At 66.0% G+C, this 27,768-nt stretch overlaps 7 protein-coding genes across 7 annotated transcripts; 4 read left to right on the top strand and 3 right to left on the bottom strand.

Annotated features, from left to right (window-relative positions):
- Positions 1 to 564: 564 nt before the first annotated feature.
- Positions 565 to 1,139, bottom strand: EMIHUDRAFT_226456 (hypothetical protein; the record flags this gene model as incomplete). Its single annotated transcript, XM_005788786.1, has 2 exons — positions 565 to 643; positions 799 to 1,139. The coding sequence occupies 2 exons, from the start codon at positions 1,137 to 1,139 to the stop codon at positions 565 to 567; spliced, it is 420 nt and encodes a 139-aa protein (XP_005788843.1).
- A 1,036-nt stretch (positions 1,140 to 2,175) lies between these two features.
- On the top strand, positions 2,176 to 6,048 carry EMIHUDRAFT_455091 (hypothetical protein). The gene is made up of 5 exons (XM_005788785.1): positions 2,176 to 3,264; positions 3,656 to 4,258; positions 4,334 to 5,146; positions 5,296 to 5,412; positions 5,491 to 6,048. The coding sequence occupies exons 1-5, from the start codon at positions 2,212 to 2,214 to the stop codon at positions 5,968 to 5,970; spliced, it is 3,066 nt and encodes a 1,021-aa protein (XP_005788842.1). The 5' UTR covers positions 2,176 to 2,211; the 3' UTR covers positions 5,971 to 6,048.
- A 1,148-nt stretch (positions 6,049 to 7,196) lies between these two features.
- EMIHUDRAFT_226453 (hypothetical protein) lies at positions 7,197 to 8,381 on the bottom strand (the record flags this gene model as incomplete). The annotated part of the gene is made up of 3 exons (XM_005788784.1): positions 7,197 to 7,349; positions 7,416 to 7,629; positions 7,786 to 8,381. 3 exons carry the CDS (start codon positions 8,379 to 8,381, stop codon positions 7,197 to 7,199), a joined length of 963 nt encoding a protein of 320 aa, XP_005788841.1.
- Positions 8,382 to 10,019: 1,638 nt separating this feature from the next.
- Positions 10,020 to 14,086, top strand: EMIHUDRAFT_110258 (hypothetical protein; the record flags this gene model as incomplete). Its single annotated transcript, XM_005788783.1, has 5 exons — positions 10,020 to 10,661; positions 10,837 to 11,157; positions 11,280 to 12,065; positions 12,321 to 13,568; positions 13,895 to 14,086. The coding sequence occupies 5 exons, from the start codon at positions 10,020 to 10,022 to the stop codon at positions 14,084 to 14,086; spliced, it is 3,189 nt and encodes a 1,062-aa protein (XP_005788840.1).
- Positions 14,087 to 19,601: 5,515 nt separating this feature from the next.
- On the top strand, positions 19,602 to 20,224 carry EMIHUDRAFT_226449 (hypothetical protein; the record flags this gene model as incomplete). Its single annotated transcript, XM_005788782.1, has 2 exons — positions 19,602 to 20,087; positions 20,162 to 20,224. 2 exons carry the CDS (start codon positions 19,602 to 19,604, stop codon positions 20,222 to 20,224), a joined length of 549 nt encoding a protein of 182 aa, XP_005788839.1.
- Positions 20,225 to 20,369: 145 nt separating this feature from the next.
- EMIHUDRAFT_440609 (asparagine--tRNA ligase) lies at positions 20,370 to 22,871 on the bottom strand. The gene is made up of 4 exons (XM_005788781.1): positions 21,914 to 22,871; positions 21,352 to 21,842; positions 21,146 to 21,182; positions 20,370 to 20,890 (listed from the first exon to the last, which is right to left on the bottom strand). Exons 1-4 carry the CDS (start codon positions 22,857 to 22,859, stop codon positions 20,610 to 20,612), a joined length of 1,755 nt encoding a protein of 584 aa, XP_005788838.1. The 5' UTR covers positions 22,860 to 22,871; the 3' UTR covers positions 20,370 to 20,609.
- Positions 22,872 to 25,482: 2,611 nt separating this feature from the next.
- On the top strand, positions 25,483 to 27,667 carry AP2A-2 (alpha-adaptin; the record flags this gene model as incomplete). Its single annotated transcript, XM_005788780.1, has 2 exons — positions 25,483 to 26,298; positions 26,681 to 27,667. Coding segments are annotated over 2 exons (1,803 nt in total), but the record flags the coding sequence as incomplete, so codon positions are not given.
- Between the last annotated feature and the right edge of the window lie 101 nt (positions 27,668 to 27,768).

The raw sequence follows: 27,768 nt of genomic DNA, 5'->3' as shown, positions 1-27,768 counted from the left end.
GCGTCTGCTCGCGCCCAAAACTTTTTTTCTTTTCCCTCTCGGTGGTTGAGACGGATCAAGTTCACGCCGACCGGGTTCTCCAGCCCGGGCAAGACGTCGACCTACGACCGCCTCACCACGGTCGCGGACGACCCGATGTCTGTGCTCCGCACGTCGCTCTACGGTATCCCTCGACTGTCGACACTCAACTACTCAACGACGCACACGACTCTCACACTACACACTTTACACTTACCTCGTCTCGCGGACCCCCCGCCTGCGCCTCGCGCTCGCTCCTGCCGCCGCTTTCAAAACACACAACCGAAAACCAAACGGTAAAGGACGCTAAAGAGAACATGCAAGCCAGACAGCAACGAGCAAGCGGCTCTCGCGCTCTGCGCCGGACGTATTTGGCCGCACACGCCTCCACGGATTCCAACATGCACACACCGCCATCAGACGCGGCTGCGGGGCTGCTCTGCTACACGAGCTCCCCTTCGCTCCCCGGCCATCACCACCCGCGCGTTGCGAAAGGTCGCTCACGCTAATCGGCGCCTTTTGGGTGCGTCGCGATGCTGCCCACACTCACCACGCGGTGGGCGGCGGGGCGGCGGCAGCAGGCGGCGGCGCCTTAGCGCCCACCTGGCCGGCCTTGCTCGCGGGCCTCGCGGGCGGTGGCATGGCGGACTCGCCCTGCTTGGACGTTGCGGGCGGCGGGGCGGGCGGGGCGGCGCCACCGCTGCCGAGGACCGGAGGCGCAGAGGATGTTGGGTGTGAGGTCGTGGAGGCGAAGATCCCAAGGGGGGGAGCTGATCCCACTTGTAACCAACTCTCAGGGGCAGTAGGTGGGCGAGCTTCAAGCGCGCATTCTCCTTCTTGCGGAAGCCGCGGTAGGTGTGGAAGTCGCCCGAGCCGGCGCCGGCCGTCGAGCTCATCACGTTGACGATCGCCTCCGTCTTGACCCCGCTGTCCTTGTCCTCCATCCGCTGCGTGAAGCGGTCGAGCTTCTTCTCAAACTTTGCGAGCGCGTTGAAGTTGGGCTGCATCGAGTTGAACGAGTCGCGTGCGGCTTTGGGCATCGGGATCTCGGTGCGGTTCGCATCCTCCCGCTCCTTCTCCCACTTCCCCAGCTGCCGCCCGCTCACAACCGAGGATGCCATTTTACATGGCGCCGGGGGCCAAAAGGAAAGGAGAAAACCCCCGAACCGTTGTCGCATTCGCAGTCAGAAGGGGGATGGTTGAATCCCCGAGCCCCGGGGTTGGTGCTCGCCGAGAGCCCCCCCCCCCCCCCCCGTCGCTCCCGCCGCGCCCCCCGCCGGCGTTCGTGGCGGGACTTCCCGCCCCCTCCCCCGCCAGCACCGCTCCGCAACTCCTCCAGGTCCTCCTCCCAGAGGAGCAGCCGCCCCTCCCTCACCCAATCCTCCCACCCTGGGAATGGGACACCGCAAACAGAACCGCGCCCAGCGTCCCAGCAGCGCAATCTCTTCCGCTCCCCCGCCTTGAACTCCGCCACGAGCGCCGCGACCACCTCGTCACGCTCCTCGATCGATGCTTGGTCCCGGGAAGAACTGCCTCTGGCGCACGCCAACGCGACATAAAGGGGCTGGGTGCCACACGACGTGTGTTAGCGAAGTGAGTTGAAGTGAGTAGAAGTCGATAGAGGGACAGATAGACAGAAAAAGAGAGAGAGAAGAGAGAGCGAGAGAGCGAGAGAGCGAGAGAGAGAGAGAGAGAGAGAGAGAGAGAGAGAGAGAGAGAGAGAGAGAGAGAGAGAGAGAGAGAGAGAGAGAGAGAGAGAGAGAGAGTTAGCACCCACCGCGTTGCACAGCGGCGGTCGTTCACGAACACGTGGTCAATCATGCTCGACCCTCCCGACCCAGAGACCACCCTGCTTTCCCCATCGGGCTCCTCCTCCTCACTCTCCACCTCCCTTCCCGCCTCCTCCGCCACCTGGTCCGGCTTGAATGACACCGGGAGCACTTTGAAGTCCCCATTGTCTCCAGATGTCGACCCATAGAGATGTCCCCACCGCAATCGGATCTCCCCCACTCGTAGTCTTGTCGGCGCACTCGCCTCGTGCAGGACTACATCTAGCTCTACCTCACACACACACACACACACACACACACACACACACACACGCTCCGCCATCGGGTTTTGGCCCTAGCGAGGTCTCGAAAAAATGCGGTCGAAATGTCGGCTCCACATGGCACGCCGTCCAGTGTCCCGATAATGCTGTCGTCTCGTCCCTTTACGCGGAGAACACGCAGCCTCGCACTCTACTGGACTGGCTCGCCGGTATTCGCGCTGCTGGCGGTGGCGCCTCCTGGCGCGCTGCTCTCCCTGGACCTCCTTCCGTTCTGCTCGCCCGCCTTCTTCCTCGCGATCGGTGGTTGGGCATCCGCCACGACTCTCTGGCTGGCAGGAATACTGGGCTTGTGCATGGCGACTTCTTCGCGGCGCGTGGCACCTCGCCTAGGAGGGCGCTCCCGGGCCTCCCAGCAGAACGCTTCGCCTTTCGGTCCACCCTCGCCGTCTCCTCCTCCGCCGTCGGCCGAGCATGAGCAGCTCGACGGCGCTGGCGCGCCATCGCCGCCGCTTACTGCAGGTGAGGCTGGGTGGGGCCGCTGGTCACTGCGCGGATCTGCGCTGCGCTTCGAGCTGCGCGTGCCGAATCTGACGCGTGCGGCGGACGTGCGGTGCGAGTGCCTCGCCGGCCTCCTCGACGTGCGCGTGAAAGACGCGCAGCTGCTCGATGGTCGGCTTGTGGCCGGGCCATGGTTCGGGCCCTCTCAGGTGCAGCCGATCGAGCTCAGGTGGCTGCTCGATACGTCGGCGGAGGGCGAGAGGTCGCTCTGCGTCGACGTGCCGGTTCAGGGGTGGACGCCGCCGGAGCAGGGGTGGAGCCCTCGGAGTGGAAGGCTGCGGCGGCGCGGCTCGAGCGCAGCGGCCCGGCCGCCACCGACGGCCATCTTCCGGTCGCTCCGCGTGGCTGGGGAGGTGGTTGGCGAGCCGCTCCTGGTCCTGGGCAGGCAAAGGAGCATCTCGAGCCAGTCGCTCGCACTCAAGCGCCTCGAAGAGTCGAGCAGCCCGGGCTCCTCTCTTTTTGTGCGAATTTGGTTCTTCTTTTCTAGGCGCCTCAAGCTTGTCAGTTTGGCGCGGCTGGAGGAGGCGTTCGCGGCGAGGCCCGCCGGCCTCGTCCTCTCGCAGCTCTTCTCGACGGACGAGTTCCTCTTCGAGGCGGACAGCGAGACGGCCGACTTTGCGCTGGTGTCCTACCGGCAGGAGCCCGGGCCGGGCCTCCCATGACCCGCTCCCACTGCCCCTCTCTTTTTGAGCCCGGGCCTCCCATGACCCGCTCCCACTGCCCCTCTCTTTTTGAGCCCGGGCCTCCCATGACCCGCTCCCACTGCCCCTCTCTTTGTGAGCCCGGGCCTCCCATGACCCGCTCCCACTGCCCCTCTCTTTTTGAGCCCGGGCCTCCCATGACCCGCTCCCACTGCCCCTCTCTTTGTGAGCCCGGGCCTCCCATGACCCGCTCCCACTGCCCCTCTCTTTTTGAGCCCGGGCCTCCCATGACCCGCTCCCCCACTGCCCCTCTCTTTGTGAGCCCGGGCCTCCCATGACCCGCTCCCCCACTGCCCCTCTCTTTGTGAGCTGGGTCCGCTTGGTTCAGGCGCGGGCCACGCCCGACGACGGCACGACGATGGACGAGCGCACCCTCAGGGCTGTACTGCTCAAGGCGAGGGAGGCGGGTGTAGCGGCGCTCTGGATGGACGCGTGGTGCTTCCGCTTCGCCGGCGAGTACGTCCACGAGGACTTTTGCGCGCTCCTCTCGCACGTCGTGCGGGCGGTCCGCGCCGTGATTTGGGTCCCTCTCAGCCGGGCGAACACGGCGCCTTCGTTTCAGTTCCGGATGTGGTGTACCTTTGAGGCGGCCGTCGTCGAGCACCGGCAGCTACCCGTCTTCATTGCGGGCGAGCTGACGGCCTCGCAGCGGCGCCTGGCCCGCCTCGGCCCTCGCATCTTTGCGCTCCCCTGCCTCGAGCCGCGCGCGACGCTCGCGGAGCTGCGCATCCTCTCGACCTTCAACGTGTGCTTCCTCTTCATGGCGATCGCGTGTCCGCTCGCCCTGCTGCCGCTCTTCTTCATGTCCCGCTCGGCTGCGCTGGCCGAGCTGGTGCCCGCCCTCGGTCGCCAGTTCGCCCTAGCGCGCAACGGGCAGCGGGTGCTGCGCACGCTGCTCCAGGCCTCCCGAGAGGCGGACAGCCGCATGGAGGAGGGCGGCTCCAGGTGCTCTCCTTGAACCCTTTCGCAACCCCCGCCCCTAAGCCTTCTCCGAGCCTGCTCACAGGCGCTCGGCAGCACAGACGCTGCGGCGACGCAGGCCCAGCGCGCGGGCAACGTGCTCGAGCTGCTGCGAGATCTGCCGTGGATCCCCGCCTACGACCGCCGCGACGCTCTCGTCATCGCCGAGGTGCTCATGGTCCTGTACGAGGTGCCGCCGCGCAAGCTCGCGGCGGTCATACAGATCCAGGCCCTGTGGCGCGGCTCCCGTGAGAGGGCGGCGCGAATGGCGCGGCTCTCCGCCGGCGCCGCCTCCTCCTTCCTCTCCGGCCTGCAGAGCGAGGACAGCGTCCAGAGGAGTCGGGTCAGCCAGGCGGGAGGCCGCTCGCTGGAGAGGGTCGGGACCGGGGCCAGTGAGCGCAGCCTGCAGAGCAGTCTGGCCAACCAGAGCCACAGCAGGGGACAGAGCCGCAGCCAGCGCAGACAGCGTGCGGTTTGGTCGCCGCTCTGGTCTGAGGCCCTCGCGTGGGACCGCGTCTCGTCCGACGAGTTTCTGCGCGCGCTGGCGCTCTCCCTCTTCGTCTCTGCGCGGCAGGCGCGCTCAGGCGGCGACTGGCCCTTCACCAATGGTGGAGAGGGGGTGCTGCTCGAGGAGTGGCTCAATCAGGCCGGACACCGTATGCCGCCGCCCGCCACTGCCAGCTGCGCCGCCTCCGTGTCCTTGGTGGAGCTCGATCGCTTCGGCTGGCGGGTGCGCTCTGGCGACTCGCACCTACTGAGCACCCCGCTGGGCAAGCTGCAGGTTCCAGCGAGCCGCGCGTCTGCAAGCGTCAGCCTCGCCGACGCGTCGCCGGTGCCCGAGATGAGCGCGCTCGCCCAGGTGCGAGCTCACCCACGCGCATTGGGACCCTCGCTGCGCGTTGAAGGCCGTGGGGCTCCTGTCTTGGGACGCTTGGAGAGAGTCGCGAGGGATGGCCTGGCGCCCTGGTGGAGAAGTTTACTTGCCCTGCCCCCCTTGCCCTCCTTTAGACGGCGGCGCTCCTCTTCTTCGCCGCGGTCTTCTCCCTCTACTTTGTCGACCTCTTCACCGAGCTCATCATCAACGCCGTCGGGTCGCGGGCGCATGGCTGGAGCCGCGTGCCCGAGGCGCGAGAGATGCGAGGGAGAGGCGGCCCCTTGCCCCACACTAGAGCGTGTGGACAAGCGCACCTCGCCTCACATCAGGCGCTCCTCGCAGCTCTGGACGCCCTCCTCGTCGTCGTGGCCGCCTGCACCATCTGGCTGCCGGCTGCGCTCTGCACGTGGCGACTACGCGCCGTGCCGCATGACTCGCTCGCCGCGGTCTTCTCCCCTCGCGAGCGCGAGTCCGCCATGGCCCTCCTCACGCCGTACGTGATCGTCCCGGCCGTCCCGTCCAGCTTCGTGGCCATCCTCCTCGTCGTGATTGCTTGGGCGGAACGGCAGCCGCTCTCCTCGGATCACCTCACGGTGGACACGTGCCTCCCCGGCGGACTCCAGCCCGCGCTCCTCGGCGGCGTCCTCGCGCTGCTCGTCGCGATCAACGCCGTGGCGGCTGTCTCTGCCTTCTCGCTCGCCTACCACCGCTGGGCACGCCACGTCCGTGAAGGCCGCCCCGATGCGCCAGAGTTGGCGTTCCTGACATTCCGACGCACTGATGGCGGGAGGTCGAGCGGGGTGGTCTAGTTGTGAGTGCTGTGTGGTGTGTGACAATTAGAAGTTCATATGGGCCACAGCGGTCAGGGCGCGCGAGTGCCGAGTCGCGGTGTCAGGCGGGCGATCAGGGAGAGCGAGCCCATGCGAACGCTAGCCGCGGCTCCGCGGCCCCCAAGTCTCCAAATAAAGTCCGTTGCCGGACGAGAAAGGCCCCTACGAGACTCACGCGGAGGCTAGTTCCATTTCACTGTGGCACAGCTCGCGTTACAAAACCTTGATTTGACCATTTGCGCACTATTGTTATATGATAGTAACAGAGCAGTTTGGTCGGAGGGCGCCCGGGTCGCCCCGGAGCGGCCCCGCGCGGGGAGGTGGGTGGAGGGCGGGCGCCACGCCGTCGGGCAGGCCGCGCGGGGACGCAGCCGGGGCCAGCGCGCGGCGCTAGAGGGCCGGGCGCAAACTTGTTGGACCTGGACCTGGACCTGGACCTGGGTCGGCGAGTTTTGGTGGTTCGAAATGCGGAGCGCGCAGTCCGTTGTGGTTCGAAACGCGATGCCTCCGTTGGGAGACACGGACGGCGCCGGCGGGAGCGACGCGGTCGGCGAGGCGCCGCACTCGGTCGCCGTCCTGACGGTGATCAGCGAGCCGGTCGAGCGTGACCAGTTGCATTCGAATCTGAGCACCACATTGAGGCCGTTGGTGGAGAGGGAGCGTGGCGAGCGAGGTGACGAGGATGGAGCTGTGGGTGTAGCCGGTCGAGGCACGGCCGCGTCGTCCACGACGAGTCGTCGGAGAAGGGCGAGACGTCGAAGCGCCGTGACGGTGATTCTCGGGCCGAGGCCGATGTCTCGTAGGGAGGAGCTGACTTGTCAGCGCCTTCGCAACGCGGTTCAATTGTGGACGACGGTGTACACGGAGATGGGATGGTGCGACGACATGCGGGACAAGCTGTGATTGCACATGCTTCTGCACGCTACGTGTTCGCACCGCGAGGTCGAACCGAGGTTTATACGGGTGTGGCTCCAGGGCCCGGTGCTCCAGGATGCAGCGGCTGCGAACCGGCGCAGGTGTGTCCGCAATGCGCTCACTAACGTGGCTGAGCAGGAGCATGAGGACGGCAACCACGCACGAATGTCTGTGCTGTACGCGCGAGCGATGCTGGCCTAGGAGAAGAGCTGCGGCTGCAAAGGCGAAACGTGTTGTTGGCCCGTTTGTGCAGCTCAGATGAGTCCGAGCGGGTGGCTCTGACACCGAGCTCAGTTGGCGGGTACGCACGAGCCGCGGCGGCCGCCTTCCAAAGCCCAGAGGACTCTCTGGTGCTCGGACAGCTTGCGCGCCACACGCTGCTGGCGGGCTACGTCGACCCAGCAGCCAGAGCCACCACAGCTAAGCAGGCCGCCGAAATGCGACTGGCAGCAGCGCCGATAAAGTGCTGCGACTGGACGATGGGCGGCCCGTGGGGCGGCAACGCGGACTTGGTGGCCGATTACCTGAGTGGTATGCAGGTCGGCCAGCGAGAAGGAGGAGACGACGTCGAAGCCGAGGGTGCCTAGTAGAAGTAAGCGAAATAACGCTCTCACGCCATCGAAAGTGAGGGTGCCGTCCGCCGCCGCAGCGAGGATCGCGTCGCCGGCGGAGAGGGAGGAGAGGAGGGCGGTCTCGCCGTCGGCGCGCTGGACCGTCGCAGAGCTCGGGAAGCACGGCGGGTCCGAGTGAGGCGGCGGCGACGGCGAGGCGGAGGGCGGCGGCGGAGAGGGCGAGGCGGAGGGAGGCGGCGGAGAGGGCGAGGCGGAGGGCGGCGAGACCGGCGGCGAGGGCGGCGGCGGGCACGCAAGCGAGCCCCACGAGTATTCCCACGCGCTCGTCTGTGCGGCGAAGCTGGCCTGGATGAGCGCCTTGTTGCAGTCGCTGAGGGAGGAGGCGTCGTCGAACATGAGGGCCATGTCGGTGGCCGCCGACACGTTCCACGAGCTCAGGTCCTTGTCGAAGGAGGAGGCATTGGCGAACATCCATTGCATGTCGAGGACCGCAGACGTGTCCCACGAGCCGATGTCCTTATCGAAGGAGGAGGCGCCGCGGAACGTGTAGGCCATTTCGAGGACCGCAGACGTGTTCCACGAGGAGATGTCCTTGTCGAAGGAGGTGGCGTATTCAAACATGGCGACCATGGTGGTGACCGCCGACGTGACCCACGACCCAATGTCGGGGTTGCACGTGCGCTTGCCGGTCGTGGAGCCGCCGCCGTTACTCACGCACCACAACGAAGCGCTGAACAGACACTTCATGTCTGTAATGTTGCCGTACGTCGCCAGGGCGGCCGTCTCGTTGCTGCACCACAGGTCGGTCGCGTTCTGTAGGTCGGGCTTGTCGGCAAAGGTAGTCTGCGCCGACGCGCTCGTGGGAGGGAGTAGCGCGCCAAAGATTGCGAGGATGAGCTTCATTGTCTGCGGAAGTGGAAAGGTGGGGGGCAGGCGTCACGGTGAGGCGATTCGCGGCTGCGCGCTGGGTGGTCGCGCTGCCCGCAATCCGGCTGCGCCAGATTCGTGGCGCTCGATCCTCGGAGCCGCTCGCGCGGCGGTCGCAGCACGACGGGCATCCCGGCACGAGCGCGCTGCAGCGCTTGGGAGATTGGGCGAATCGGCTGGGCACGCTCTCACACACGCGCCGCATCGCGCGGGGCGAGGGGAGGAGGCGAGGAGGGAGGGGAGTGCATTCCTGAGTGCGAGGGGGTTGCTGATTGCAGCTCTCCGGGGGTCACAGACGGTGATTTGGGCTTGATCAAAAAGAGCGCCTTGGGCACTACTCTCTCGAGGTCTCGCGGATCTTATCAATCAGCCCGCGACGGCGAAGGGGCAGGGGCAGCAGCATTCGTGTGTGTGTGTGTGTGTGTGTGTGTGTGTGTGTGTGTGTGTGTGTGTGTGTGTGTGTGTGTGTGTGTGTGTGTGTGTGTGTGTGTGTGTGTGTGTGTGTGTGTGTGTGTGTGTGTGTGTGTGTGTGTGTGGTGTGTGTGTGTGTGTGTGTGTGTGTGTTTTGATTCGTGTGCAGTCGATCAAACAGAGCGCCTTCGGCACTACTCTCTCGAGGTCTCGTGCTCTCGATCAAAAAAGACGCCTTTCGGTCGGGGCCACAGGGCCACAGCGCCTCGGGCGCTCGTGCGAGCGACCAGCCGATGCCAGGGCTTAGCCTTCCTTGGGGATTTTTTTTCGAGAATCTCGCGCGCCCCCGGTTGGAACCAACTGCTCTACCAAATTTGGGGCGCGACTCAGACAGACGCCGCCTCCGACTGGCGAATGCTCCGCGTGGCGTTCCTTTCTTCTGGCTCGGCTTTTCTTCAAATAGAGCAGGCCCGACTTGGCCTTTTTTACGAGAGTTTCAGGAGCACTATTCAGTTTGATCCAGCTCAACGTTGCGGAGTAGTAACACTGTTCCGTTACCACAGTGAGCGGCGGTGGCCGGCGGCGGCCGGTGTGGCACGCGGAGCACTCCGTGAGCGGTGACGGGTGCGGACGAGCGAATGAGAGGTCTCTTTTACTGAGAGGTAGGCAGTCCGAGTCTCTAACAACACGTCTCCCACAGATATCGACCTCTCATTCGCTCGTCCGCGCCCGTCACTGTTAGTCGGGGCACTCCCGGCGTCCGGCCCGGTCCTGGAGGGATCGCCCTCAGTACTCACCGGATCGCCGGGTCATCGTATCGTACGTCAGCCGTGTGACGGAGGGATTCGCCCTCGGCCCTCGGAGGGATCGCCCTCGAGGGCCACGTCCGCCGCTCGGCCGGTGGGCTTCCGCCGGCCGAGGGGGGGGGGGGGGGATGCCGCTTGACGGGGCCGAGGGTTCGCCCTCGGCCCGAGGGATCGCCCTCATCGGCCTGAAGGATGTGGCTGCACTGTAGCTAGCTCAGCCATCCTTAGGTAAGATGGCTGTGTAGGAGACAGCACAGCCATAGTGCGCTTACATTCCACGTACATTCCGAGGTTAGATCTAGCCCACACACATGGTCCAGCACATCGCGGTTCCTCCCATCACATACTGGAGGCTGCAACTACTCCGCCACGGTTGGCCGCGCGCCGACACTCGTCTATGAGCAAACGGCAGTCTCGCCGCGCGTCAGGCCGATCGCCCGAGCTGCTGCAGCCTCTCCATCCCATTTTGGGCTCCGGCCCTGCATGGAGCCCGCCACCCGCACCCGACACCATCGGCACGATTGTCTCCCGGCCGATGGCGATGCCCTCTTACGAGGTGAGCCAGCCTGTGGCAGTGCCGTTCCCCGTCCTACCCGCCAACGCCGCTCTCGTCGGCGCGGAGGCCGTCCGGGCGTGGGCTCGGGGAGTCGCACACAAGCCGGGCGAGGCGCAGCCGTCGCCGCCGCCCTCGCTGCTCCTCGAGCACCGTCAAGAGGAGGGCAGCGAGCGGACCGGCGGCTCGCTCGTCGCGGATGGCGACCAGCGGCTCGGGGCGCAGTCCGCTGGCCCGGTCCGCACGGGCGCATGCCCCGGCGGCGTCTGCGGCAAGCGCCGGCGCGCGGGCCCGCGCAAGGGCGGAGGCGGCGCACGGCAGGCCGAGGAGGAGGAGGAGGGGGGAGAGGGGGAGGAGGCGGCGAGTGAGGAGGAGCGGCTCGCCGAGCTCAACGAGCGCGTGCGCGACGCGCTCCGCGAGCGGGGCCTCAACCTGCAGCAGCTCGCATGCCACATCGGCTTCAGCTCGACCGCGACGCTCTGCGACGTCCTCAACGATACCGGCCCGTAGCCCTTCCCTCGCGCGTGCCCCTAGGCCACACACTCACACCGCTCACCCACGCGCACCTGGCCTTGCACCTTGAATTGCCGTGCCAGCTCCTGTCTTCTAGACGTGGAGTCGCGAGTGTTGCCCCCGCTTGCCCCGCCTGGTGTGTGCGGAGAAGTTTACCTTACCTTACTTGCCCCTAGGCCGCGCCGCGCCGAAGACCAAGGGCGAAGTGCTGCACGCGCTCGACAGGTGGTGCCGCGACCCCTCCTCCACCATCGCCACCGAAGCGGAGGAGGATGCAGCCCGCGCCTGTGCTCTCGCAGCGCCCGCGCCGCCCGCGCCTGCACTCGAGGCAGAGGGCTGCACCAAGAAGCGGCGCGGCGCGGCGCCGGCGGCGGAGGCGGTGGCGGCGGCGGAGGAGGAGGAGGAGGAGGGGGGGGAGGTTCTGGCGGCCGGGCAGGCACCGGCGGCCGAGGAGCCGCTGTCGGACGATGTGCTCTCTCAAGACGCTCTCTCGGAAGACGCCCTCTCGGAAGAGGCGCGACAGCCCTCGCCCCTCCACCCCCCCCCTCCTCTCCTCTCCCCTTCTAGACCCAGCCCCCCTGCCCTTCGCAGGCGGGGGAGGTGCCAAGAGCGGTGGCGGCGGAGGCGCAGGCGGAGGAGGAGGCAGAGGCGGCGGCGGAGGAGGCGCAGGCGCAGGCGGCGGAGGCGCAGGCGGCGGAGGCGCAGGCGGAGGCGGCGGAGGCGCAGGCGCAGGCGGCGGAGGCGCAGGCGGAGGAGGAGGCAGAGGCGGCGGCGGAGGAGGAGGAGATGGCCGAGGAGGCGGCCACGGCCGGCCCAGGGGGTGTGGTGGCAGAGGCGGAGGGGTTGAGGCTGCACCTCTGTGGCACCGGAGTGCGCCACAGCGGCACGGGCTACAAGGGCGTGACGCAGGCCGCCTACGGCCGCTTCCGCGCGCAGCGCTACGAGGGGAAGCGGTGCATCTACATCGGGCTGTACGGCACGGCGGTGGAGGCGGCGGTGGCGTTCGCGCGCGTGGTCGGTGAGGCGCCGGAGAGAGAGGCGGCGGCGGGAGGTGGAGAGGAGCGGGAGGCGGCCCCACCAGAGGAGCGGGGGGTGGCAGAGAGAGAGGCGGCGGCGGGAGGTGGAGAGGCGGACGAGGCGCTGCCCGCAGCGGAGGCGGCTGCCGAGGCGGCGGCGGCGGCGGCGGGCGGGGAGGCGGCGGGCGGGGAGGCGGCCACGCTCCGCGATTCGGCGGTAGAGGCGGCGGAGACGTCGGAGGCGGCGGAGGCGGAGGCGGGCGGCCTCCGGCTGCACCTCGGCAAGGGTGGCACCGGCTACAAGGGCGTCTCCAAGTTCAACAGCGGCGGCTTCGAGGCGTACTACTTTGCGGGCCGCAAGGTGCGGTTGGTCGAAGTAGTGGTCGATGCGGGCGCTCGTGGGGGGGGGGGGGGGGGGCGTGAGTGGGGGTCCTCCACCGCTGCCACTTCCGACGATAGCACGGTTGTCTAGCACGGTTGTCTGTGGTGAAGCCTTTCCCTGAGGACGCACGCACCGCCTCGTGTGCAATGCCGCCGTGTGTTCCGCGAGTGCGCGTGCCCCGTCGTCCGTGCGAGGACGTGTGAACCACTGACTGACTGACTGGCTGGCTGACAGGTGCGGCTGGGCGTGTACGATACCGTGCTCGAGGCGGCGGAGGCGTACGCGCGGTACGTCAACGAGAACGGCGTCGAAGAGGAGGCGCCGCCGCCGCCGCCTCCGACGGAGGAGGAGGTGCTCGCGGCGGCGGCGGCGGAAGGGCTGCAGCTCCACCGCAAGGATGGGAACATGACGGGCTACAAGGGCGTCTCGCCCCTCGACGGCGCGTTCGAGGCATACTTCAACGTGCGCGGCCGCAAGATCCGTCTGGGCAGGTTTCCCACCGCCGCGGCGGCGGCGGTGGCCTACGCGCGGCACGTGGCCGACCCTCAGACGGCCGGCGAGCACGCGGCGACGGTGGTCGCCCGGTGTGAGCAGCGCCAGGAGCGGCGCGAGGCCTGTAAGATCGCTCACCGACACAGCCGCCGCGCTGTGCCGGAGTGCCCCGGCACGCCCCCGCCAGAGGAGGAGGCGGCGGAGGAGGCAGCGGCGTCCGGGGCGGCGCAGGGGCGTGCGGAGGCAGCGGCGGGGGCAGCAGCGGCAGCAGCGGCAGCGGCGTCGGCGGCGGCGGCGGCAGCGGCCTTCCGTCGCAGCTCTCGCGTGCCCAGTTGCATGCCGACTGGAGAGACGTACGTCGGCGGTGGCTTGGGCGGGAAGAGCGGCCACACGCGCGACACCGCCGCGCCACCCGCCAAGCCGACCGCCAAGGCACCACCCGCCAAGGCGCCCGCAAGACCGCCCGCCATGGCTCCCGCTATGCCACCCGCCGCCGCCGCACCCGCCGCACGCACCGCGCCAGCCGCAGCACGCGCCGCCGCACGCGCCGCGCCCGCCGCCGCCGGCACCGACCCGGCTCGCGGCGCGGCGCTGCGCTCCGTGGCGAATCCGAAGCGCAGCGGCGGGAAGTGGGCTCCGTGCCCCGGGCTGTGCGGTGGCCGCACCGCCGGGGGCGTGTGGTGCGACGCTTGCAAGGAGGAGGGCGACGCGGTGCTCTCCGCCGCCGGCCGGGGCAGCGGTGTCACCATGCCGAGCAGCGGTGTCCGCCCGCTCGTGGCGGCGGCGGCAGAGGCGGCGGCGGCAGAGGCGGCGGCGGCAGAGGCGGCGGTGGCAGAGGCGGCGGCGGCAGAGGCGGCGGCGGCGGCAGAGGAAACAGAGGCAGCAGAGGCGGCAGAGGCAGCAGCGGACAACGAAACCGGCGCCCGCCGCGAGGCCGGCGCCGAGGCCGCGCCGAAGCGCTCGATCGGGGCTGCCGGAGGGGCGGCGGAGGTGGCCGCAGGCACGAGGCGTTCCAAACGACCTGCAGAGGCGGCTGCGGCAGTGGACGCGGCGGCGGGAGCAGAGGCTGCGGCGGCGGCGAAGAATGCGAGGACGGACTCGGCAGCTGGGAGCTGGGAGGCATGGAATGGCCTCCTAGATGCCTCCGTCCCCGGTCCCTTTGCTGTGGGGAGCGGACGCCTTTTCGAGCCCGCCTCCTCCTCTCCTCCTCCTCTCTGCTCCTGCACACCTCCTGCCTGCCCGCTGGCAGGCGCAAGGCAAGGCCGTCCACGGAAGGTTCCGCTAACGTTCCGAGGCCTAACCTCCCCTGGACGGAGGAGCGCAAGGCGGCGGTGGGCGGCCCATTCTTCCGCTGCGACGGGCTCGGCGGCTCGTGCCCTGAGGTGCGGCCGAGGACGGAGGGCGGAAACTGGGCGAAGCACATGCTTTCCCCGCAGGAGCAGCGCATGCGCGGCACCAGCAAGCGGTTCTGCGGGCAGTGCCGGGTCCCCGCCGACGACTTAAACTAGGAGCTCGGCGCGAAGCACCCGACGGGAGAGGTGGCGCTGGCCGTCAGGGGGGTGAGATGGGGGGAGGCGCCTGTCCCAGGGATAGGGCCGGAGTGCGGAGAGACAGAGAGGGCACATCGACGGGGCTAGGGAGCCTCGTTCGCCCACAGGGCCTTTAGGGGCCCCTAAATAAATAAATAAAAACGCACACCTCTCTACTGACTACTGTGATGTGGGTAAAAAAGAACAGGTCCCCGGACACCCCGCCCTTGGCCTTGCGATCTTTGTGCAGGGTTCTTTGTTGTGCCAGTCCCGTGTAAGGACCGCATAAAATATTGAATATATTGCTCCAATAGTTAGAGATGCGATTATATATTGCAATGGTTAGAGGGGCTAGGGCTGCTCCCGTGGTCCCGGCCGTTCGTTGTACGTTCGCGACGGACTGCTGGACGTGAGGACACTATTACTTTTTTTCTCCTGATTTTTGCCCTTCGGCGAGCGCCATGTTCGCTGCTAACCATCCCGGGCGCAACCAGCCGGCAGCCGACGCCTCGCCGGCCCAGCCGCCGCAGCCTGGCCTGACGCCACAGTGCTTGAAGGAGATTGAGGCTCTGTCATGCTCGCAACTGTCGTGCGGTCGGACAAAAAACCCGCGAAAAAAAAGTCCAACAAAAGCTTGAGAGGGATCAATATATTGTCAATAGTTAGAGGGGATGCTGTCAATAATCAATATCAATAGTTACTCGCTTAGTGTGGGTAAACCATAGTACCGTATACGGTACTATGAACAGAGAAGCCCATAAAAGTCGCCGCGGCAGTCCACGCCGAGCCGGCCTGCTGCCGGCTTGCACGGCAGCCTTTTCCTCTCGACCAGCCTCAACTTCCGTACAGTCAACATTTTGTCGCTGCGTGCTCGTGGCGAGCTGTGGCGGCGGTCGAAGTTGGCCCAGATTCGACGACGAGCGCCGGACGATAGTACCGCCTCTGTTCGCCCTGTGCATGTCAGACCAGGCTGCAGCAGGGCACTACCATCGTGCTGCCCTGCTGCAGCCTGACCCTGCCCACTGTGCACAGCCGCCAGAGCACCACCACCGCCCGGCATCGTGTCACGGCGAGCTCCTTCTGCGCCCGCTCGCGAGGCTCTCGCGCTGGCACACTTTGGCCATCTGCTGCTCGCGTTCGGCGAGCTCTTCTCCGCAATCCTGCCACGGTGCCGCCACCACACACCTTCTGGCCGGCCTGAGCCGCGCGGACTCGCCGGCGGGGGCAACGTGTCGACCTCTCTCTCTGGTGCACCACGGGCCGCGACGGCCTGCGAGCAGCTGGCGCGAGGAGGCAGTGTGCCGGCACAGTCGAGCCGGAGCATCGGGTTCTTGACGCTTGTGGGGTCGAGTTTGACCTTATGTGGCCTAATATGCAACAATAACGCTATGCTCTCACCCAGCCTTTTGAGATATGATCCCTCAAAGTCGAATTTTCGTTTTTACTGGTGACCATACGTACCGTTTGTCTTGTTTGCGTTTCTTCAAACGAATCCTTTAAAGTCTCGACAATCACTAAGCTGCTTATGTGGCACCGCAGAGGCTCCCTTGGGGATGCCTGAGGCCACCCCAACCACTCACCAAGCCTTACGTGGACGAATTCAAACCTACTTTTATGGTTTACCCACACTCTGCGAGTACAGGGGCGAGAATCAATCTTTATGTGGTCCTTAGTCCCGTGCCTAGTGTCCTCTCTGGGGGTTCGCGGGGGCTCTAGAGGGTATCCATGCGGGGGGGCGATGGGGTCCCATGGCCCGCCGCAGGCGCCGTAGCTTTTTAGCTTTTTTTCTTTTTTGCGCGATTTTTTACTTGTTTTCATGGGAATTCGGCGTACTTGCGGCCATGCTATCACGCCTTGCGACAGCCTGTCGGCGCTGCTGACCGTGCCATGCTGCACAATTGATCACCTGCATAGCTCGCGGCCTTAGTATGAAGCATTCAGTGACAACCTGATCGTACGGCCAGTAGGAAGGTGTCCTTCCAGCTGCGTGCACGCTTCTGGCGCAATGCGCGTCGCCTCGGATTGGCTGCTGGCACTCTCGAGGCTATGCCTACACAGCCTCGCGCGCATGGGCAGTCAAGAGGGACCACGCACCTTCTCAGGACAGCGCCGGTGCCTCTCTCTTGGACCGGCAAACGTGGTGGTCTCGTGTTACCAATGTAGGGCTGAGCAAGAAGCAAGGCTTCGAATTCAGGATCCATCGCGATGGCCTCTTGGAATATGGCGAATACAGAATTTCACCCACGGAAAGATGGACTTCCGTGAAAGCCTCCTCACCCTACCTCTTCGACGGTGTGCAACACTACGTGGCGGCCACCCGGAGCAGCGCGGGCACAGTCGTGCTTTTCGTTGATGGCACTCAGGTGGCAAGCTCAAGCAGCTTCCCTGCCTTCCCAACGGGATTGGACACCAGGATGTACACCGCGATGCCCCCATCATTTCATAACAACGGGGTGGCTGACGCGGTCTTCCTCGGGGAGATCGCACACCTCGCCATGGCAAGCAGCGTGCTCTCCGCATCCGAGGTCAGAGACTTCCTCCCGCCCTGCGTGGCCAAGCTCTTCCAGAACGGCGGCTTCAGCGGCTGGGAGCGCGAGTTTGGCCCGGGCGACTACGCCTGCTGCTCGTTCTTCCCGAATGACGAAACGTCGAGCCTGATAGTGGAGGGCGGGCCGGACTGCCACGTCGTCCTCTACGAGCACAGCTTCAGCGGCTGGTCGCGCGAGTTTGGCCCGGGCGAGTACGACTGCTGCGACTCCTTTCCCAACAACGACGCGAGCTCCATCCGCGTGTGGGAGGGCCCGCCGCCGCCGCCGCCCCCTGCCCCGCCGCCGCCCTCCAGCTCGCCGTCGCCGCCGCCGCCCACGCCATCTTCCTGCGACACGGCGCTGGACCTGTCCACTCAAACCTCCCCGCTGTCATTGAGCACCGACGGCGCTCCCAACACGCATGGCACGAGCTGTGGCTGCCTCGGATGGAAGCAGACTGGAGGTTGCGATCCGGATGGACCCCGCGAGTCGGGAAACGATAAGGGCTGCACCACAACGATCGAGTCTGGATGGAGCGGGTTCTGCGACTGCGGCGGCGGCCGAAAGGCTATGGAAAAGGGATGTGATCCGGCCCAATACAACACATGCGAGGTGGCGTGCTCCGGCAATGAGAGAATATTCTACGTCGAGGTGCTGCCAGGAGGCGAGCTCACGATCGGAATGACGTCCAACACGTATGACTCGAGGCACGAGACGCGTTGGGGCGGGAGCTGCCCAGGCGACAATCCCATCGCATGCACCGACGATCCGGACACCTTGCAGCACTCGTGGACCAACACTCAGGGCTCGACTCAGACGGCGTTCTTCATCGTGGACGCATACTCGTCCGGCAGCGGCGACTTTGTACTCGCGTGGAATGTCCGGTTCCCCCCCATTCCTGACCCTCCGCCACCTTCGGCGTGGTACTATGGCAAGGTCAGCTCGTACTCACAGGAGTCTCACCAGGGAGTAAACCAAAACCTCCGAGAGGCGATGGACGCGTGCCTCGCTAGCCCGACGTGCGCGTACATCCTCGACTGGAACTGCGACTCGCTCGCCTTCCTCAATCCTGAAGGCGATCCACGAGGGGCGCACGCCGCATGGCCGGGGACGGCCGCCAACGAGGTCGTGCTGAGCACAGGCGACGTCGTGGTGGTCACGAACGCGTGGCGCCTGCAATCCGCATCGGAAGTCTCGGGGCTCGTCGTCTACCCGGACAGTGGCTGGGACGACAACATTGGCAGCGACCAATACACCGACCACTGCGTCCTCGTGAGGCCGCCGCCGCCGCCGTCTCCCTTAGTGCCCTCGCCGTCCCCCTCGCCGCCAGTTTCTTCTGACGAACGGTTTCAGTCAGGGCAACTACTCAGCAGGGATGCAATCGTAGCCGCCCGCGAGGGTGTCAATTTGGCGCTTGCCTCATACAACCTAGAGTTGGGGGAGCCGTTGCCCTCTGGGCTCTCCCTGACCTCGATAATGACGTACTCTGGGCCGCAGTCTGGAGGCTATGGCTATACCGCAATGCTCAACGGAATCATGGTTTTCGGCTTCTCTGGAACGGATTTCGCGTCCACGTCCGACATCCAAGCCGATGCTGTGTCGGCCTTCAGCACCGCGGTCGAGCTCGGCGGCACGAGCTACAGTGCTGGCCTCGGCTTCGTCGGTCAGTACCTCGAGCTCAAGTACCTCCAGCCGAATGGGCTGCTTCAGACCTTAAACAGTATCAGCAGAGGCACCTTGGTGCGTGTGGTCGGCCATTCGCTGGGCGGGGCCCTCGCAAACCTGTGCGCTGTCGAGCTGGCCAACATCGGCGCCAAGGTACTCTTGCAGACCGCCGGCTCCCCACGCGTCTTCCACAGCGACTCCGACTCGTACAATAGGGCTCAGTCACTGGTGGCTCCCTTATCATCAGTGTGGGCTGAGAGCTACGCAAACATCCCAGACGGCAAGATCCTTACCCAGCGCCTCACAAACTATGGTGACAATGTGCCGTCTCTTCCGCCATCGACGTTTGGGTACAAGCACATTGGCAACGGTGGCATTTACATCAACCAGGCCATCACTTTCTGGGGCGGCGGTGACATGACGTGCACGCACAAGGACATGGACTTTACCCCGTGGCAAGATGGTGTGTCTGGGGCAAACCATATGACCGGAAATTACATCGCTCGTTTGCAGAAGGCGATAAACGACCTCGCGTGACGCGAGACCCGAGCCTGTGGCGAAGCAGGATTCTGGGATCCCGCTGGAGGCTCGACGTTGGGGCACTGCTGATGAGGTGGTGCTGCAGCGTCTGCGACTGCTCTGGAGCATGGAGTCTGCGACTGCTCTGGAGCATAGAACGCGACTTTGGCCTTGTTTGGGGGGGGGGCGGGGAAAGCGGGAAACACAGCGAAACACACGGCGGTGTTGACGCCATCGGCTGGAGCTAGAGGGCTGGAGAACGTTGGGCGTCTTTGTGTTCCCGGGCATTAACACTACTTCCGCCACCTCGGCGGTGGACACCTCGCGCGCGCGCGCGCGCGCGCGCGCCTTATCCGCGCGCGATATTTGTAGAGCCAAACTAAGGTAAGAAGGAAACTTTTTCCACACACACGAGGTGGTGGGGCAAGGGGGGGCGACCCTCGCGTCTCCCCACATCTAACGACAGGAGGAGCCCCACGGCATTAAAAGTGCGCAAGGGCCAAGGCCCAGTGCGCGCGGCGTGGGGGTGTGAGCGGTGTGTGTGTGTGTGTGTGTGTCGAGGTGTGTGTGCGTGTGTGCGTGCGTGCGTGCGTGCGTGCGTGCGTGCGTGTGTGTGTGTGTGTGTGTGTGTGTGTGTGTGTGTGTGTGTGTGTGTGTGTGTGTGTGTGTGCGTGTGTGTGTGTGTGTGCGTGTGTGTGTGTGTGTGTGTGTGTGCGTGTGTGAGGCTTTGTGTTTTCCTTCTCGGCGCGAGAACTCACTTTGAACGAGACGCATGTACATATATGCGGTCGGGCGAGGGCGGCGGCGACTGCAGCGACATCGACGCTGCGGCCAAGGACTTTGTGGCCAAGGCGCAGGTCATCCTCGAGGTGTTTGGAGAGGAGGTGGCGCTCACGGCCGCCCGCTTTGCCTCCTCGTGTGGGCGAGAGACTGTCACTGCGGAGGACATCGCCATAGCAGCAAAGTACGAGGCGCATGAGTTCCTGTCGCGGCCTGACCTCGAGGCGAAAGTTGCAGCCGCCGCGGCTAGACGAGTCGAGGACCAAGGGCTGGGCGAGGAGGAGGACGGCACGGAGGACGTGGAGTCCGGCGACGAGGATCCCGAGGCAGAGGCGGGTTCCGACGAGGACGCCGAGGAGGCGAGGACGCCATTCTCGGCAGCCTTCGTTCGCGGAGGCGCAGAGACGCGCAAGTTTCACGCGGATGCCCTTGCGCGCACACGCGGCTGGGAGTCCTGGTCGCCCGACGACCCGGCGCGGCCTCCGGCAGTGGCGCAACCAATGACGCCTCGCCTGCGGATCGAGTGGGCCTCCCTCCCTCGCAGGTGCGCTGCTTGATCAAGAGCTCGATCGACCATAGCGATGGGGCCTTGCGCCGCTCGCGCGAGGCGGAGCAGGCGTCGTGACGCGTGTGGGCAGCGTGGGGCGAGCGGCAGCCGCACAGACCACACACAGGGTCACACGTCACAGGCGGCCTCGCGCTCGTCTCGCTCTCTCGTAGACTCGGCTTTACGCAAAAGACGCGCTGCGCCACGCGAGTGCGCGCGATGTCAACGATATTACATTCAGAAAAAGAAAAGTTGTCGGTCGGCTCGCCGCGCACCAGACACCGCTGACACGTCTCCCCCCGAAAAAGCCACACACACGGGGCAGCCAGGAGCGCAGCCATGACCCGCAGTGCCCACAGCCATGACGCGTGCATCCGCCGCCAGCGCCACTACCGGCTCGGCCGAATTGTGGAGAGAGGGGGACCGCAGCCCCTCTCTCTACTGGTTGCCGCGCCCCGCCGCCTCAAAAGTCGCACGAGCCGGGGTAGCGCGGGAAGGGGATCACGTCGCGGATGTTTGGGATGCCGGTGACGTAGCAGACGAGCCGCTCGAAGCCGAGTCCGTAGCCCGAGTGGGGGACCGACCCGTACCGGCGGAGGTCGACGTACCACCAGTAGTCCTCCGGGTCGAGCCCCGACTCCTCCATCTTGCTCAGCAGCATCGGCAGCCGCTCCTCGCGCTGGCTGCCGCCGATGAGCTCGCCGACACCGGGCACGAGCAGGTCCATCGCCGCAACCGTCTTGCCTAGAGGAAGATTCAGGGAAGGTTCAGGGAAGGTACCGGGCACGAGCAGGTCCATCGCCGCAACCGTCTTGCCTACGCGCTGAATACGCCAACATCAGGCCGGGAGCACGGTATCGCATTCCGAGCACCGCGTGAGTACGAGGGGGTACGAATACAGTGAATACAGCGGAATACGGTAGAATACAGCGAGTACGCCTCCTCTCGAGCGCTAGTCGGAGTGCAAGAATACGTATTCCGCTTCTGGGCCCGTCTCGCCGTCGTCGTTGTCTCGCATGTAGAAGGCCTTGATGGCCTGCGACGGCGGTGGCGGCGAGGCATCACGGGCGGCGGGGGCGAGAGCGAGGGCGGCGGCTTGAGCGGCGGCGGCGAGGGCGACGGCGGCGGCGAGGTAAGGCGGCGCGAGGTAAGGCGCGGCGCGGGCGGCGGCGAGAGCAAAGGCGAGGAAGGGGGCGGCGAGGGGCCTTGGGGTAGTTGTAGACGAAGACGGCGCTGCCGAAGGCGACCTCGGCGAGCCACCTCTCGTGCTCGGTGGCGAGGTCCGTCCCAAACTCGACGCACGGGTACTCCCACTTGGACGGGTCCTTTGCGATCTCTGCGCGCAGCAGCTCGACCGCCTCCGTGTACGAGACGCGCGCGAACGGCGTCTCAACGAGCGCCTGCAGCCGGGCCTTGAGGCCCTTGTCGTAGAACTGCGCAAACATCGCAAAGTCGTCGGCGCACGAGCGGAGCGCGTACTGCACCACGTGCTTGACGTACGCCTCGGCGTTGTCCATGTTTGCGGCGAGGTCGGTGAAGGCCATCTCGGGCTCGATCATCCAAAACTCGGCGAGGTGGCGCGCCGTGTTGGAGTCCTCGGCGCGGAACGTGGGCCCGAACGTGTACACGTCCCCCAGCGCGCTCGCGTACGTCTCCGCGCACAGCTGCCCCGACACGGTCAGGTAGGCGGCGCGGCCTGTTCACAGCCGAAGGTGTGAAGAGACGCTGTTCACAGCTGCCCCGACACGGTCAGGTAGGCGGCGCGACCGAAGAAGTCGTCGGCGAACGGGTCGCCCACCTGCTTCTCCGTGGCCGCCTGCAGCTTCGCCTTGCGCGCGAGCAGCTCCTGCACGGCCCCGTCCACCGCCTCCTTGTCCACCACCGCCGCCTCCTTGAGCGCGCGCACCGCCTCGCCAGCAGACTTTACCGCACGGTCGAGCGCCGCGACGTCGTCTCCGCAGCCGGCGGCGGCGGCCGCAGGCTGCGCCGCCTCGCCCGCAGCCGGCAGCGTGGTGACGCGGAACATCTCGCCGGCGCCTTCGCAGTCGGACGCCGTCAGCAGCGGCGTGTGGACATGCACAAACCCGCGCGAGCGGAAGAACTCGTGCGTGGCAAAGGAGAGGGCGGAGCGGACGCGCATCGCCGCGCCGATGGTGTTGGTCCGCGGCCGCAGGTGGGCGATCGAGCGCAGGAACTCGAGCGAGTGCCGCTTCTTCTGCAGCGGGTACGAGTCCGCGGGGCAGCTGCCGACCAGCTCGACCAACGACGCCCGGAGCTCGATGCTCTGCTCCTTGGCGGGAGAGGCGACCACCTCGCCGCGCACCGCCACCGCCGCGCCGGTCGACAGCGCGTCCACCACGTCGTACGAATCGAGCCCGTCCTCCGCCACCACCTGCACACCCTTGAGCGACGAGCCGTCGTTGACCTCGACGAACGAAAACGACTTCTGCGTCCGCACGGTGCGCACCCAGCCCTTGACCACCACCGTCTCGCCCAGCCGCGCCTCGCCACCCTCGAGCAGGCTCGCCACGCGCACCCTGCTCTCGGCCACCAGGCTCGGCGGCGCAGCCGCGGCAGTGGCGGCCGCAGCCGAGGAGGACGCCGCAGCTGCGCTCGCGACCGGCGCGTGCGCGAAGCGGGAGGCGAGCACGCGCGCGCTGCGGCCGCCGATGAGCGTGCGCGTGGCGGCGGCGCGGCAGGCGGTCAGAAGCATGAGGAGCGGGAGCATGTACAGAGGAGAAAGCGTGTGTGGAGGCAGCAGTCCGGCAGCGCGAAGCGGGCGGCGAAGGGGAAATCCCAAAAATTCTTTTTTTGATTTTTCTCCGGGAACGATACTAGGGGGTTGTGTCAGAGGGGGGGGGGTCTGAGGCAAGGGGGCCCAGATCTGCTCGTCTCAGAGGGTACCCTCTGTGCCAAGAGAGGCCATCCACGAGCGGCTCAGAGGGTGCCTGGGCCGACCCTCTGAAGGCCTGTGCCGCCAAGCCAGCCTCTCTCGGCGCAGCCTCTGAGGCTACGGGGACCCTCTGAGACGCCAAGGCAAGCCCCGCGAGGCCGCTCCTCAGAGGGAGTTTTCAGCGGTATTTCAAGTCTGTCGTGATCCCCCACCAAGCAGAGAGAACCCCCCCCAGCCAAGCAGAGAGAACCCCCCCCCCAGCAGGCCCAGCTTCCATTGGTTTCGGATACCTCAAGTTCGAGTTCACTAGGACGCCGCGGCGCCTCATGGCCAAGCTGGAGCAGGGGACGGATGTGGAGATCACTACCTCCTCCTCGGGCGGCCGCTCCAAGCACATCCTCACTCAAGTTGACGGGTCGGCGGCGCCGCTGCGCGCTGGCCGCGCGAAGCTGTCGCGCAGGGGTCGGCGCGGGCGCTGTGGGCGAGCCTGCAGCAGCAGCAAGCGTAGAGTAGCGCCTTAGTCATGCTCGCTGCTTCCGCCCCCTCCCCGCCCTCCCTGGTCAGCGCCGTTCGTGGAGGGCTAGGCGCTCCGGCCTCCGCCCGGGGCTCTCGCGACTCGCCTCTGTCTGCCGAGAGGGGGCTACCCTCTGAGGTCAACGCCCTCTGTGCCGCGCCAAGACAGACCCTCGGCCGGGGACCCTCTGAGGCCAAAATCAGCCAAGAGAGGCCACAGAGGCGGCACAGAGTCAGAGTCAAACCCTCTGTGCCGCCAAGGCAGGGGTCCGACCCGTCCTCAGAGGGGGGTCTGAGGCCTCAGAGAGTGTATAACCCCCTAGTGGCACGATCGGGTCGCCCGGCGCGCGCGGCACAAGCGCGCCCGGCCCTCCGAGTATGTCGACCAGGTACTACGAGGGAACCTGCGAACGAGGGAACCTGCGAGAGCACGAAGGATTTCTCTGACTGATGCCGCAGTTTGGGCTCGGCCTAGTTTGCCTCTCGCACCCCGTCTGTTTTCCTTTCCTTTTTTCTCTACAACACCCTCTCTTTTCCTCTCTCCTTTCCCGGGAAAACTCCGTGGAAAATCGTCAAATTTTGGGCTCTGAGCCGAGTCTGAGAGAGAGATTTTTATTAACCAACAAGAAATCACGACTCTCACAGTGGTTTGGGCTCGGCAGCTTGTCTGAGGCTGGTTTGGGCCCAAAATCAGCCAAATTTTAGGCCAAATCGGCAAAATGCCGGGAATTTTGCGGAGAACCCGTGCATACCTGGAATTTATCCTGCGACCGCCTTGGCATTTTGTCGATTTCCTCAATTTTGCCTCAGATTTTGCGTTTTTGCCCCAGACCAGCTCTCAGACTCAGGGAAAACAGCGAGTTTCCAGAATGGAGCACCAAACACCCTCTGTTTTCCCTGGAAATTTCCGGAAACGCAAAGTGCTGGGGACCCTCTGTTTTCCTTTTTGTTTTCCGGAAAACTAGGCCGAGCCCAAGCTGCCGCAGTGAGTGAGTGGTCCCGGGCCCCGCGGGGAACTAAGACGGCGCAAGTTAGTCACCGAGGAGCGAGGGCTAGTGCTGGTGCGCCGAGGCGGGCCGCTCGTTCGTAGTGCCCTTCGCCGGCGGACGGAGCGACGGAGGCGAGCTCTCCTCGCGGCATATTTTGGCCCCTCGCTCGAGTTTTCTCCTCGCGCAAGGACGACTCTTCTGATCATTTCCCGTCAAGTCATGTCGTTGCTCAGGTCCACTCTCGTTTCGGAGGTAGGTAGGTAGAAAGGTGAAGAACAGCCAGGCTCGGACTGGACACCAACGCGGTATGGGTGGACGCTGGACAGATGATGACGACACGCACGAGCGACACACAGACACAAACAAGCTCACAAGACACACAGCCAGCTGGCTGCCACACACCCTGAGTTGGCGTACACATAACTCAAGGCCACATCCTCCCTGTCGCCCCCCCCAGCACTCCAAGGTGCCAAGAGAAACAAACAAGGCTCAAGGGCACAACAAACAACAGACGACAGGAAGTGACATGTGAGGCTAGAGCAGCATGCTCCACCTCTAGCAATCTCTCCGGCCGGCGAGGCACGGACGAGACCGTATGTGGGGTCTAGTGAGGTGTCTATGGTCGCCCTCCTCACGGGGTCTAGTGAGCGTGGGGATTTCTTTTAGGCTAAGCGCCGCAGACTCGGCGTTCGCTAGCCTCGGGCTGTGCCTCTCAGGTACCGACGGCGCACGCTCTCCCGACGCGCCGCGGACGCCCAGTCGCCACCCCCGCCAGCGGCCTCGCCTCGCTTGCCCCCCCCCTTGCGCCTCGGCCGCCCGTCGCCGCCCCTCGGTCGTCGGTAGCCTTTCGCCGCGCTCCCTGCCGCGCATCGGCGGCCGACCTCCGCCCGCCCGCTCCCCCCCCTCCGCAGAAGCCCCCCCCCCTCGCGGCAGCCATGGCGATGCGCGGGCTGACCGTCTTCATCTCGGACCTCCGCAACTGCTCCTCCAAGGAGCAGGAGGAGAAGCGGGTCGAGAAGGAGATGGCGCACATCCGCTCCAAGTTCACGTCCGACTCCAACATGAACGGGTACAACCGCAAAAAGTACGTGTGGAAGATTCTGTACATGTACATGCTCGGGTATGAGGTCGACTTCGGCCACATGGAGGCCGTCAACCTCCTCTCCTCCCAAAAATACTCTGAGAAGAGTGTCGGGTACGCGTGGTGCGCGCTGATGCTGCGCGAGGGGGACGAGCTGCTGCGGCTAATCATCAACTCGATCCGGGTGGACCTGATCTCGCGGAACGACAACGCGGTCTGCCTCGCGCTCAACTCCATCTGCAACGTCGGAGGCAAGGAGTTCGCCGAGACCCTCTCCAACGACGTGCTCAAGCTGCTGACGCACAACATCACTAAGACGTACGTCCGGAAGAAGGCGGCGCTGACGGCGCTGCGGCTCTTCCGAAAGTCGAACGACACGCTGCCGGCGGAGCAGTGGGCGGACCGGATTCTCGCCCTCCTCGACGAGAAGAACATCGGCGTCCTCACCTCGGTCACCTCCCTCGTCCTTGGCGTCCTGGCGGTCGACTCGGCCGGCTGGGAGGCGGCGGCACCAAAGGCGGCGCGCACGCTGACGCGGCTCGTGCTCAACAAGGACTACTCGAACGACTACCTGTACTACGGCATCCCCACCCCGTGGCTCCAGATCAAGCTCCTCAAGGTGCTGCAGCACTTCCCGCCCCCCGAGGAGCACGCACTCAAGCTGCGCGTCTCGGAGGTGCCGCCGCCCGGCCCGCACCGCCGCCCGGCCCGCACCGCCGCCCAGCCCGCACACATCTAGCCGCGAGGGCGCAGAGAGGGCGCAGAGAGCGCGCAAGAGGGGCAGCCGAGACGCACCCAAGCTGCAGCCTGCAAGCTGCGCATTGCAGAAGCGACGCCGCTGCCCCGATGAGCCAGCGGACAAAAGAAGACCTGCCTTAGAGCCGGCAGACACCCTCTCCCCACCACCACCACCACCACCACCACCACCACCACCACCACCACCACGTGCAGGCCCCTCTTCTCCATCCCCGCCACCCACGCCCGCCGCCACCGCCGCTCGCCTCCCGCTCTCCCGCCCTCCGATCCCGCACGGCGCGCCCCCTCGCCCGTGGCCGCAGGTGCTGCAGCGCATCGTCTCCGGCACCGAGGTGACCAAGAACGTCAACAAGAACAACGCGACGCACGCGGTGCTCTTCGAGGCGATCAACCTCTCCATCCACCTCGGGCAGTCGTCCGAGACGCTGCCGCAGTGCATCAACTTGCTCGGTCGCTTCATCTCGATCCGCGAGGCAAACATCCGCTACCTCGGGCTCGACACGATGGCGCGCCTCAGCCAGGAGCAGCCGCACACGCTCGACGACCTGAAGAAGCACCAGTCGACGATCCTCTTCTCGCTCAAGGACCCGGACATCTCGATCCGCCGCCGCGCGCTCGACCTCGTGTACGCGATGTGCGACACCGCCACCGTCAAGGAGACGGTGAGCGAGCTGCTCAACTACCTTGACAACGCGGACGACCACATCAAGGAGGAGCTCGTCCTCAAGATTGCCATCCTGTCGGAGCGGTTCGCGTCGGACAACTCGTGGTACGTGGACGTGGTGCTGCAGCTCGTCCGCTCGGCGGGCGACCAGGTGGCGGACGAGGTCTGGTACCGCATCGTCCAAATCGTCACCAACCAAGGCGAGGACCTGCAGCGCTACGCCGCGCAGGGCGTCTGGACCATCCTGAACGCCGAGGTGCTGCCGCACAAGAACCTGGTCAAGGTGGCCGGCTACGTGCTCGGCGAGTTCGGGCACACCATCGCGGAGTCGCCCGGCTCCTCGCCCTCGGAGCAGATCACGCTGCTGCACAAGCACTTCCGCAACGCCGACCCGGACGTGCGCGCGCTGCTGCTCAACACGTACGTCAAGATCGCGCACACCTACGCCGAGGTGGCGCAGATGGTGTCCGAGGTGATGCAGCAGCACTCAGCCGCGATGGACCAGGAGGTGCAGCAGCGCGCCGCCGAGTACATCTCGCTCTCCGCCCCGTCGCTCGCCTCGATCAAGGGCACCGTGCTCGAGATGATGCCGCACTTCACCGAGCGCGAGTCCATCGTCTCCAAGGCGCTCGCCTCAAAGTCGAAGGGCGACGACCCGGAGGCGCCGACGAGGCGCGTCGAGCCGCGCGCAGAGGCTGCGCACGCCGAGGCGGCGCCGCCGCCGCC

The sequence above is a fragment of the Emiliania huxleyi genome, assembly GCF_000372725.1.
Source record: "Emiliania huxleyi CCMP1516 chromosome Unknown EMIHUscaffold_132, whole genome shotgun sequence".
Lineage (NCBI taxonomy): Eukaryota > Haptophyta > Isochrysidales > Noelaerhabdaceae > Emiliania > Emiliania huxleyi.
This window is presented reverse-complemented; position numbering and strand designations above follow the sequence as displayed.

Coding starts and splice junctions, on each gene's coding strand:
- EMIHUDRAFT_455091 (XM_005788785.1), top strand. CDS start 2,212: ATGCTGTCGTCTCGTCCCTTTACGCGGAGAACACGCAGCCTCGCACTC. Junction 3,265..3,655: donor CGCTGGTGTCCTACCGGCAG/GAGCCCGGGCCG, acceptor CGCTTGGTTCAG/GCGCGGGCCACGCCCGACGA. Junction 5,413..5,490: donor GCTGGAGCCGCGTGCCCGAG/GCGCGAGAGATG, acceptor GCCTCACATCAG/GCGCTCCTCGCAGCTCTGGA.
- EMIHUDRAFT_440609 (XM_005788781.1), bottom strand. CDS start 22,859: ATGCTTCTGACCGCCTGCCGCGCCGCCGCCACGCGCACGCTCATCGGC. Junction 21,843..21,913: donor GTTCGCCGACGACTTCTTCG/GTCGCGCCGCCT, acceptor GGCTGTGAACAG/GCCGCGCCGCCTACCTGACC. Junction 20,891..21,145: donor CATGCGAGACAACGACGACG/GCGAGACGGGCC, acceptor ATCTTCCTCTAG/GCAAGACGGTTGCGGCGATG.